We start from the raw sequence: 12972 nt of genomic DNA, 5'->3' as shown, positions 1-12972 counted from the left end.
TACTGTTACCCTGGACTTCCCTGTTATCAGTCTCTTTGGTGCGTTGCTCTCTCACAATATGTGTGAGCTGTAGTATATAATAAGGCTTGGGTCCTACAAATCCAGTCATGTTTGTGATGACAAACTACATTGCTGGTTACATCATACATTTTATCTGAGCATACACGCTTTTGGGGTGGGGATCAGTTATTGTAAAGGTGGTGCTTGTCTCGAGATTAGGACCTGCATCCACACAGGGCAACTACAGATAGCAGCTTTCCAGTACCATTACCCAAGCCATGACTGATTCGGAATGAAACTTGGCTAAAACCACATTGCTGACAATTGATTTGAAACAATGTCTTCAGAGATCAAATGCAGACATCTTCAAGCTGTTAGTTCCAAAGAAATGAACACACACTCGTGGATTGCAAAGCTAGAAAGGACCTCTGGGATCATTTAATCTACCCTTCTGTGTGACACGGGCCATAAAATTCCCCCAAAATAACTTCTTGTGAACTAGAGTATATTTTAAAAAATGCCCAACCTTGATTTTAAAAAGTGCCGAAGATGGAAGATCCAGCACAGTCCTTGGTAAATTGTTGGAAGGGTTAATTACCCTAAATGTAAGAATGTACATAAGAACATAAGAATGGCCATACTGGGTCAGACCAAAGGTCCATCAAGCCCAGCATCCCATCTGCCGACGGTGGCCAATGCCAGGTGCCCCAGAGAGGAGAACAGAAGACAAGTGATTTATCTCCTGCCATCCATCTCCTGCCCTTGTTATGAAGGCTAGGGCACCATACTTTATCCCTGGCTAATAGCCATTTATGGACCTGACCTGCAAAAATTTATCAAGCTCTTTTTTAAACCCTAATAGAGTCCTGGCCTTCACAGCCTCCTCGGGCAAGGAGTTCCACAGGTTGACTGTGCGCTGTGTGAAGAAAAATTTCCTTTTATTAGTTTTGAACCTACTACCCATCAATTTCATTTGGTGTCCCCTAGTTCTTGTATTATGGGAAAAGGTAAATAATTTTTCTATATTCACTTTCTCCACACCATTCATGATTTTATATACCTCTATCATATCGCCCCTCAATCGCCTCTTTTCCAAACTGAAAAGTCCCAGTCTCTCTAGCCTCTCCCCATATGGGACCCTTTCCAAGCCCCTAATCATCTTAGTCGCCCTTTTCTGAACCTTTTCTAATGCCAATATATCTTTTTTGAGGTGAGGAGACCACATCTGCACGCAGTACTCGAGATGTGGGCGTACCATAGTTTTATATAGGGGAAGTATGATATCTTTTGTCTTATTATCGATCCCTTTTTTAATAATTCCTAACATCCTATTTGCCTTACTAACTGCCGCTGCACACTGCGTGGATGTCTTCAGAGAACTATCCACTATAACTCCAAGATCCCTTTCCTGATCTGTCGTAGCTAAATTTGACCCCATCATGTAGTACGTGTAATTTGGGTTATTTTTTCCAACATGCATTACCTTACACTTACCCACATTAAATTTCATTTGCCATTTTGCTGCCCAATCACTCAGTTTGCTGAGATCTTTTTGTAGTTCTTCACAATCCCTTTTGCTTTTGACTGTCCTGAACAACTTGGTGTCATCTGCAAACTTTGCCACCTCACTGCTTACCTCATTTTCTAGATCATTGATGAACAAGTTGAACAGGATCGGTCCCAGGACTGAGCCCTGGGGAACACCACTAGTTACCCCCCTCCATTGTGAAAATTTACCATTTATTCCAACCCTTTGTTTTCTGTCTTTTAACCAATTCCCGATCCATGAAAGGACCTTTCCTCCTATCCCATGACCACCTAATTTACATAAAAGCCTTTGGTGTGGGACCGTGTCAAAGGCTTTCTGGAAATCTAGGTATATTATGTCCACTGGGTGCCCCTTGTCCGCATGTTTATTAACCCCTTCAAAGAATTCTAATAGATTAGACAGACATGACTTCCCTCTGCAGAAACCATGCTGACTTTTGCCCAACAATTCGTGCTCTTCTATGTGCCTTGCAATTTTACTCTTTACTAGTGTTTCTACTAATTTACCTGGTACTGATGTTAAACTTATCGGTCTATAATTGCCAGGATCTCCTCTAGAGCCTTTTTTAAATATTGGTGTTATATTGGCCGTCTTCCAGTCATTTGGTACCAAAGTGGATTTAAAGGATAGGTTACAAACCACTGTTAATAACTCCGCAATTTCACATTTGAGTTCTTTCAGAACCCTTGGGTGAATGCCATCTGGTCCTGGAGACTTGTTACTATTCAGCTTATCAATTAATTCCAAAACCTCCTCTAATGTCACTTCAATCTGAGTGAGTTCCTCAGATTTGTCGCCTAAAAAGGCTGGCTCAGATTTAGGAACCTCTGTAACATCTTCAGCCGTGAAGACTGAAGCAAAGAAATCATTTAATCGCTCCGCAATGGCACTGTCTTCCTTGATCGCTCCTTTTATATCTTTATCATCCAAGGGCCCCACTGCTTTTTTAGCAGGCTTCCTGCTTCTAATGTATTTAAAAAACATTTTACTATTGTGTTTTGAATTTTTGGCTAGCTGTTCCTCAAACTCTTTTTTGGCTTTTCTTACTACATTGACAGTTAATTTGGGAGTGTTTATGTTCCTTTCTATTTTCCTCATTAGGATTTGACTTCCATTTTTTAAAAGTTGCCCTTTTCTCTCTCACTGCCTTTTTAACATGGCTGTTAAGCCATGGTGGTTCTTTGTTAGGTCTCTTACTGTGTTTTTTTATTTGGGGTATACATTTAAGTTGGGCCTCTAGTATAGTGTCTTTAAACAGTTTCCATGCAGCTTCCAGGGATTTTAGTTTAATTACTCTACCTTTTAGTTTCTGTTTAACTAGCTTCCTCATTTTAGTGTAATTCCCCTTTTTGAAATTAAATGCCAGAGTGTTTGACCGCTGCGGTGTTCTTCCCAACACAGGAATATTAAAAGTTATTATATTGTGGTCACTATTTCCAAGCGGTCCAGTAACAGTTACCTCTTGGACCAGATCCTGGGTTCCAGTCAAGACTAGATCGAGAATCGACTCTCCCCTTGTGGGTTCCTGTACTAGCTGCTCCAAGAAGCAGTCATTTAAGGCATCAAGAAATTTAATCTCTGAATCCCGTCCTGAGGTGACATGCACCCAATCAATATGGGGATAATTGAAATCTCCTATTATTACTGTGTTTTTTATTTTGATAGCCTCTCTAATCTCCCTTAACATTTCAGCATCACTATCACTGTCCTGGTTAGGTGGTCGGTAATATATTCCTAATGCCATATTCATATTAGAGGAATGAATTGTTATCCATAATGATTCTATGGAACATTTTGATTCCTTTAGGATTTTTACTTCATTTGATTCTATATTATCCTTCACATATAGTACCACTCCTCCACCCGCACGACCTGTTCTGTCTTTCCGATATAATTTATATCCCGGTATGATAGTGTCCCACTGATTGTCCTCATTCCACCATGTTTCTGAGATGCCTATTATGTCAACTTCCTCCTTTGGTATGAGGTACTCCAGTTCACCCATCTTATTAGACAGACTCCTAGCATTAGTGTAAAAGCATGTTAGAAAACTACCACTATTTATATGTCCGCCTTTCACAGACGTGGTGGATTTTTTTATGCACGATTGTTTCACATCTGATCTTGCCCATATATTATTTCCCACGTTCCCTATCTGACTAACTTCTAGGGAATCCCTGTCTATGGAGCCTCGTGTAAGAGAAGTCTCCGTCCGATCCAGGTGCTCCCCCTTATTTCCAGTCTTAATTTTTCTAGCTTCAACTTCTAACTATTTAGATCTTATACCAGCAGTGGGCAAATACCAGCCCGTGGATAAAATCTGGTCCACCAGGGCCCCCACCTCTGTATTTACCTATGCATCTGTAAGTATCAGCTCTCATTGGCTGTGTGTCACGGTTCATTGCCAAAGGGAGAAGCAGTGTCTCAGTCCGTACTACTTCCTGCTGCAAATGGCAATCCAATGGCCAATGAAAGCTGCAATCATCCAATACCTGTGGAGGCACAGATAAATATAGATGTGGGGGCCCCTCGGGGTTATTCTGTCAGGCTGCCACTTTTTTATTGTCCTCCCCTTGTGTTTTACCATTATCAGCTATTTAATTATAGTTATTATGTAAACGCATAAATGCTAGAACACACATGGTTTATAGAAATGCATAAGCTGGTTCTGGGTCTAGATTTGTCTGTACGGGTTTGAAGATCTATCAAATACTGTGTTTACTGAATTGCAACAAAGCACTATAGTGGTTTAAAAAAAATTCGAGGGGGCGGGGGAGGGAAAAGATATTGAGAAGGTAGCCAAAAGAAAAAAAATATCTCTATGGAACGAAGGCTGAAAACTCCAAAAATACAAAAAATCTGACCAAGCCATTGGATGTGGCTTTCATCACTTGCATGAAATTTGTAACATAGTTCTTTGTATTATTACAATTTAAAAAGTATCTTAACATAATATATTGAGGTACTGTTTGTTGGGCTTTTCAGCTAGAAGTTTTGGTTCCTAAATTGCACTGGTGCATACCTTCTGGATGTTTTCGCATGTGCTTTTGGATTTTGGGTTCTGGAAAACTTGTCTGAATGAAGTAGTATGGCATTTTTGTATCTAGCAAGCATTTGCTATTGTAGGATGCTACACTTTTGGTTTGAGACCAAATTTAATTAAGTACTACACAATCAGTGAAATCCAGACACCTTATTTTCCCCCTCCCTCCCCGGTTTAGGACGACATACTTTTTATATGAAAAATTAACATGCTTTTTTCAAATCTGATAACACTTGGGAGTACAATTTACAGAGATTGACCTTCACCATGTTTAAAAGTTGCTATATTGGCTAGTTTATGGAGAGAAATACACTAAGTAAGAAGGGTGTTCTTTATCTTTGCAGCTTTTATGGGTGATTCACTAGACTAGAAAATTGTAATACCTGCTACATAATTAATTTTACTTACTGGGTACAGTGACATGAGAATTCTATTTTTCTGCAGTTGTTCTTGGTATAGGAATATGATGTGGCTTTAAAATTGGAGCACATACATTGTATGTTGGCAGGATGTGCTGTAGCTTTTTGCACAAATTTTGTCCAGAAATTGTTTTAAATATAAGGAGCTGTAAGAGGAATAATTGGCTTCTCTAATTTCAGAACTACATATTGAATTCATACCTAATCTATGTTAAGACAGTAGCAAAAGTCAAGATTTAAAACAGTCTTTCCTTCTGCCTGCCCCTTATTCAGGGTGACATCAACAAATTTTCTCCCATAGAAAAATGACCAGGGTGAATCATGAGGTTCCCCCCCGCGTGCACGCACACATATATACACACACACACACTTTTATGTTTCAGAAACTATTAATTTTAAATGCACTTCCCACACAGACCTGGGTGGCCTCGCTCATGTTCGTCTTGGCTTACTTGTTCATATCTTCTGCTTCAGCAGCTTTATGATGTTACTTCTCCTTTTATTCAAAATGTGTATCTTGGGTATTGTCAGAGGAGAACTTGTGGAAGGATTTCAGTTGGCATTGTTAAAATGGGTAAATCTTGCTCTAATAACCTTTTTATCGATTTATCACCCTAGTTCTTAGTTCTAGCATCTTTGAAAGTCCTCTGATATTTGAAAAATGATCATTTCATGTTGCGTAAAGTGGGTAGACTAGCTTGGAAGTACTCCTCACTTGTTTAATCCTTTGGCCACAGTTACTGCTTTTTGCAGAAACAACTTCTGTTGCCAACAATTGTTTGCTCTTTAGGAAAGAAAGAATTGCTAAGTAAATGTTTAAGGTTCACTTGTATCATATCCTGTAATATATTTTCTTCCCTCCCCCCTCCCTTCCAAATACCACTATGGTTTCAATCACAGTACGTATTATTAACAGATACACTAAACTAGTAAGACCTTGATCCATCAGATTATTGTAAGCATATGCATAACTTCAACATCTGATTATCATGGTGGTACATCTATTCTGGAATAAAAGGCATAGGGTGTAGCTGTGGCTAGCTTGGGATTGGGTTGTAGGGCTAAAAATTTCAGTGAGAACATTTGAGTTTGGGCTGGAGCGTGGGCTCAGGAACCCTTTCCTTTGTAGGGATTCAGTGCTCAAGCTTGTCTGAGGCCAAATATCTGCACAGTAGTTTTCCAGTCTTGCAGCTTGAGACTCACAAGTCCAACTGACCTGGGGCATTTATTTGCTGCATGGAGGTAACCAAAGAGGTCAATGAAACTCTCTGTTGTTTCATTACTCTTACACATAAATGTCTTGCTGAAAGAGGACCTGAATTAATAAAATATGAAAATGCTGAACAGGAATTAGAAATTATTATTGGATTTCAGTTGGTCATAACTGAAATGACTTTTTTCTAACTCGAAGATTTTTTTTTTTAACTCTTCACGATTAGAGGTTTGTGAGCCACAGACTTCTGCTGTGAACCTCTATGAAGTATGAGTTATAAAAGACCCAAGATGGAATTCCAGATCTAACTCCCCTCTAATTTTTCTGAAAGTTGGTATTTTTAATGGAAAATCACTGCAGTTATTTGGGGTCCCATTGAGCTAGGAGCTGTACAAACACACAATGAATGATGGTCTCTGTCTCAGAGAGTACGGCCAAAAAAGTCAAACTGAAGAGGTTGAAGATGCAAACAAGTGGGCATGGATAGGGTTGGTGAGCCAAGGTAACAAATGTAATAAGATCTGCATATTCTTAGTTGTTGATCAGTGGCTGTGAACACCACTTCCTGCCTGCTTGCTTTGCTATTATGTTGCACTTTGCTGAATGTGCAGTTTGAAACTTTCTAGTCCAGGGCACTCAGTACCTGAGTGGTGTTGATTGAGGGAATTTGCCAAACTATGGGAAGTTAATATTGTCTAGCAGCATTACCAACACTTCCACTGCTTACTGCGCTCTTCTGAGACATTTAGAGGTAAATAGCAGCACAGAGCACTGAGACCCCAGGACTAGGGACTATAAACAAACTTTAAGGGGCCATGGGAAACTTGACCACACCCATAAGTGGACATCCAGCTAACTAAAATCATGCTGGACCATGGTGTTGGTGGATGAGAGAGTGTCAGTCAGACTAGAGAGGTTCAACCTGAATTTTAAATTGGGTCAGACTTGCAAAAGAGTTTTGCGAATTGGGTACTGCACTCTTCAGAAAATATGGCTCCTGTTACATTTAGTGGATTATCAAAACAAAAAGCAGTCAAGTAGCACTTTAAAGACTAGCAAAATCATAGAATCATAGAACACTAGGACCGGAAGGGGCCTCGAGAGGCCATCAAGTCCAGTCCCCTGCCCCGACGGCAGGACCGACCACTATCTACACCATACCTGATAGACATCTATCTAATCTGTTCTTAAATATCTCCAGCGAGGGAGATTCCACAACCTCCCTTGGCAACTTATTCCAGTACTTGACCACCCTGACAGTTAGGAACTTTTTCCTAATGTCCAACCTAAACTTCCCTTGCTGCAGTTCAAGTCCATTGCCTCTTGTTCGCTCCTCAGAGGCCAAGAAGAACAAGTTTTCTCCCTCCTCCTTATGACACCCTTTAAGATATCTGAAAACCGCTATCATGCCCCCCTCAATCTTCTTTTTTCCAAGCTAAACAAGCCCAATTCCTTCAGCCTTTCTTCATAAGTCATGTTCTCCAGACCTTTTATCAGTCTAGTTGCTCTTCTCTGAACCTTCTCCAATTTCTCCACATCTTTCTTGAATTGGGGTGCCCAGAACTGGACACAATATTCCAGCTGAGGTCTAACCAGCGCAGAGTAGAGCGGTAGAATGATTTCTCGTGTCTTGTTCACAACACACCTGCTATGTTCTGGTCTGGCTATGGTCTGAAGAAGTGGGTCTGTCCCCCGAAAGCTCACCTAATAAACTATTTTGCTAGTCTTTAAAGTGCTACTTGACTGCTTTTTGTTTCGATAGTGTATAGACTAGCACGGCTTCCTCTCTGTTACTATTTAGTGGATTGTTTATTCCTATATAGTTACTGATAGTCGCTGAACATCCATACAGGAAATGAGTACCAATTTAGAACACACTCTAAATGTGAACTTACTTGTAAGTTTTTCCTTTGTTTATTTAAAAAAAAAATTCATTGGAGCAAAACTCCAGGGTGGGTTAAAAAAGAATTTAGTAGTACTTTGTAAACTACTTCAAAGAAAAAAAAAAAGGAGGATTAAGGAATGCAATATAAGCCCTTGCAAATACAGGGCTTTGTGCTGACTGGGGAGGCTGGAGGGATGAGACTTCCATTCATGGATTTCACTCAAAAATTCTATTTTAAAATGGGCCATATTTCAAAATTGGCATCATATGGCCAATATGTATCTAGATTTGTACAGAAAACTCTTTCATATCCAGCAGCTCTGGGATTGGGAGGTAGCTGGATATTCAAATATTCTGGATAATAGAAAGGTATATCTAGCATACGTAACACTAAAATAAAAAATTTAAAAAAAATATGGAGATATACCTATCTCAGAGAACTGCAAGGGACTTTCAGAGGTCAAGTCCAGTCCCCTGCCCTCTTGGCAGGACCAAGCACTGTCCTTGACAGATTTTTCTTTTTATAATGTATTTGCCCCAGATCCCTAAATGGCCCCCTCAAGGACTGAGCTCACAATTCTAGGTTTAGCAGGCCAATGTTCAATTCCTCTCCCCTAAACACTAAAGAAAAACAAGATTAGATATTAAGAAACAAAAATGAATGCAGAATACTTTATTTACCCACAATAGTAGTATTGCACACTGTAAACATAGTCTGTATTTGCTGTATTTATTTTATTTACACTAGACTGTACTTATGGAAAACTAAACTAAAATTTACTTATGGTTAAAATGCCAGTTATTTGAGAGTTCCAGATGATAGAAGTCCAGATATGAAAGAGTTTTCTGAAAACATAACATTTTCATCTCTTTAACCTTAACCTGAAGAAATTTGTGTTTGATTCCCTTATTTAATAACATTTTCTTACGACTGTACCAACACTGTGCAAATGGGGTTACTGGAGAGCTACTTAAGGACATTGTTTTAAATTTCAGGTTGTTCATTTCCTTGCACAATTTTCCTTATGTGTAGTATAGAATGTAGCTCACATGACCACAGTCGCCAAACATAAACTTTTTGGACTTTTTTTTTTTTTTGCAGTATTAGCTTTTGGAAGATTGCTTCAATGGATTTTTTTACATTCCTCCACCTTGAGAGATATGTATTTTGTGTTTTCTGTTGCTCACGAGCTAAATTTGCTGGCCCCAAACTACTGGTAATTGGAAAAACTAATAATTTTTAAAAAACCACTAGCTTAATTTAGAAAGATATAATTGACAATTTCTTTGGATATTAATTTTTAGAGCCAAGTCAACTGTGTTCTTTAATAGTAAATCTGCAGTGATAGAATCTTACATTGATGTTTAAGATGGAAAGGGGATCCCTCATGTCTCATGATTCACCAATGTTAAGTTAAAATTTCTGATAATGTTCAGTAACAGACAAATTTTATGCCTGCGCAACCTCTCATCAGTTCTGATGCTTTGGGAGCTATGTTTTTAACAGGCCATAATAATGGGCCTTTAAAAGTAAATGGGCACTCCTTGCTGCTAAATCCTGGTCAATACTCCTGTTGGAAAATTGTTCCTGCTTTAATGTTTATCAAGTGAAGAACTCTCAGTACCAGATGCGGCCAACACAACAATGGTACTGCATAGTTTTCATTGAGAGCATAAATTTGGCAAATAGAACCTAGCTTGATTCTCAGATGTCAGTTGTCATTAACAACTTATTTTGATTTTTTGCATAGCACACACAATATTTAAGCATGGTCTTGACTCTTCCATTTCTCTAGACCACACCCTCTTTCAGCAAGTAGTTTGTGTGTATATTAACAAATCATAGCATTGATATAAGGAAACTCATAGCTGAGAAAACTGATATGGAGGAATAAAAGAGGACCTTCAAGATATCACTCTTTGACAAAGTGCGTTGTAAAATTTAAGTGGCGTTAGCCTCCTTTCTCCAGGAAAGAGAGAAGGTTGTGTGTTTAAGGCAGGCTCTTCCTTGCAGGCTGTATAATTTTGTTTCCTTCACTAGCCCTGACTGAAATTATGTGAAACTTGCTCCTTTTTAAAATGTATCTATCAAATAAGTTTATTCAAATGCCAAGCAGATTTATTTGTTTATCTTTTATTTTCTAGTTGGGGAATGGCGGTCAACGTGTATTCTACCTCTATAACTCAAGAGACTATGAGCAGACATGACATCATTGCATGGGTTAATGACATAGTAGCTTTAAACTACACAAAAGTTGAACAACTTTGTTCAGGTAAGATATTTTACAATATTGTATATTCATACTAAAAGCATTGAATCTCAAAATCTGGTTTGAGGGAAAAATTATACCTCTGTTATACCTTCTGTCAGGTAATACCTCTTTTGAACAAAAATAGTGTGAAGAAACATGTGTTTTGTATAGCGAGTAAAAAAGAAATTATGGAAGGTAAGGTTTCCTGAGGAAGCAAAATAAATGCAGAATATGGGTCTAGATAAAGCATCAGGTATGATCTAGTTAAAATATGATAATTAAGTGGGAAAGGAATGAAATGAAGAATTTCTGTATTAAAAGTACAATACAGTTTCTGAAGTGTCTTCAGAACATTGGCACAAGACTGGGAATTAAATTTTTTTCAAAGTGACAACCTTGGTAAAAACACTTTTGTACACAAAGGGAATGGTGAACAGCCAGATGAATAAAATACTCCAGTGGTAAGTGTCATGAAATCTCTGTTGGAGAGAATAGAAAAAAATCACAGAAAGTTGGTGGTGTGAGATGAAGTAGGGCAATAGTGGGTCTGAAGAAGTTGTTGAACTGCTGCAAGGTGTTCCTAATGTGTGTCAGACTCATCTGCTTGTTTCCTCTGCATAACTGACAGTCCCTTGCTGCAGGCAGTGCAAAGAATGCAGAAAATGAGGTCTAGTAATAAGAGATGGTTTTTGGGAACTCTAGTGATTTAATAAAAGTGGAGATTGCAAGCTATCTGTAAAACAGCAGTTTTTGTAACTAGGTGGCAGCTAAGAAGGAGGGATTGGGGGCTGTGAGTGTGGAAGCTGAGAACAACGAAGGAATGATGGTGTCAGAGTTTGGTTGTAGGTTTTCAAAATGAAGTGCTTCTCTGAAGGAGATCTAATGAGGTCACTTGCTCCAGACTCTTTACCTGGCATGCTGAGAGTTTGTATCCGGGAGTGCAGGACAACTGAGTCCATGTAACACCATCATCAAAAAATAGATCTGTCGACCAAGTTGAAGTTTTATTGTAAGAACGATGATCCTTATTTGATTTTCTTACTTGCCACTTCTGTAGATGCCTCAGTCAGATTTTCATGAAAGATATGGGTCGTGTCTACACGAGCCCCAGACTTCGAAATGGCCATTTCGAAGTTTACTAATGAAGTGCTGAAATGCATATTCAGCGCTTCATTAGCATGTGGGCGGCCGCGGCACTTCGAAATTGATGTGGCTTGCTGCCTCATGTCTCGTCCCGACGGGGCTCCTTTTCAAAAGGGAATCATGGGAATAAGGGGACTTCGAAGTAGGCAGGGTCCTTTTGAAAAGGAGCCCCGTCGGGATGAGACGCACGGCGGCGAGCCACGTCAATTTCAAAGTGCCGCGACTGCCCGCATGCTAATGAAGCGTTGAATATGCATTTCAGCACTTCATTAGTAAACTTGGCAATGGCCATTTGCGTGGCCATTTTGAAGTTTGGGGCACGTGTAGACGTAGCCATGGTGAATCATGTCCTTCTGGGCACTAGAACAAATTATCAAAAAAAGTAGTTTTTGTAAGCACCTAGGATAATAGGATTAGAAGTAATAGCCAGTATGGAGTTGTCAAAAACAAATCATACCAAACCAAGCTAAATTTCCTCCTCTGGCAGGTATATGGTGGTGGGAGGAGTCTAGGCTTCACTTTAGTAGCAGAGAGATAGGCGTGTTAGTCTGTAGTCTATCAAAACAAAAAAACAGTCAAGTAGCACTTTAAAAACTAATTCAATTTATTAGGTGATGAGCTTTCATGGGACAGATGCACTTTTTCAGATCATAGCCATACAAGAGTCTGTTCTGGTACGTCTGCGATCTGAAGAAGTGGGTCTGTCCCATGAAAGCTCATCACCTAATAAATTATTTTGTCAGTCTTTAAAGTGCTACTTGACTGCTTTTTAGTTTTGATAGGCTTGACTTTAGTAAGGCTTTGACGCAATTTCACTAGACATTATCATAAGCAAACAGGAAACGTGCTGTAGATGAAATTGCTATAAAGTGGTGTGTAACTGAGTGAATAACCATATTCAAAATAATTATTAAAGGCTCACTTTGGCTATGCCTACACTACAGAGATCTTTTGAAAGAAGCTTTTCCGGAATATCTCTTCTGAAAGAACTTTTTTGGCAAAGTATGTGCACACAACCCCCACTCTTTCAAAAGAACAGGCCAGGGATCAAAAAATCATGCCCTATGGGGATTGCTCTTTTGGGGAGAAAAGGCCTGCCAAGCGTGTGTACACATTTTCTTTTGAAAGGAGGTTTCAAACGGGAGCACTCTTCCTGAAATGGGAAAGGAAGAGTGATTTCAAAAGGTGCACCACATTCTTTCGATTTACTTTAGAAAGAACACTTTTTGTATGTAGACGTGCCATGGGATCTTTCAAAAGAGCCCCCTTCTTTTGTACTTACTAGTGTAGATGCAGCCTTTCAGTTTGGAATGATGTTATCCAGTGGAGTTCCTCACAAGTCTGTCTTGGGTCACGAACAAGACAGTATTTCTTTAATGACATGGGTGATGAAGTGGAGAGAGAGATATAAAATTTGCCAGTGACGGCAAGTTGAGAGGCATTGCTAGCACTTGATAAGGATGGGGTT

At 39.3% G+C, this 12972-nt stretch overlaps 1 protein-coding gene across 3 annotated transcripts in view; it reads left to right on the top strand.

Annotated features, from left to right (window-relative positions):
• MAPRE2 (microtubule associated protein RP/EB family member 2) overlaps positions 1–12972 on the top strand; it is a 156141-nt gene that overhangs the window by 79042 nt on the left and 64127 nt on the right. For all 3 annotated transcript variants that reach the window (XM_074987201.1, XM_074987199.1, XM_074987200.1), the window contains one exon: positions 10255–10382. In XM_074987201.1, coding sequence (XP_074843302.1) covers positions 10262–10382 — 121 coding nt within the window. In that variant the 5' untranslated portion in view covers positions 10255–10261. The remainder of the gene's footprint in view (positions 1–10254; positions 10383–12972) is intronic.

Source organism: Carettochelys insculpta, chromosome 2, assembly GCF_033958435.1.
Source record: "Carettochelys insculpta isolate YL-2023 chromosome 2, ASM3395843v1, whole genome shotgun sequence".
Taxonomy (NCBI): domain Eukaryota; kingdom Metazoa; phylum Chordata; order Testudines; family Carettochelyidae; genus Carettochelys; species Carettochelys insculpta.
This window is presented reverse-complemented; position numbering and strand designations above follow the sequence as displayed.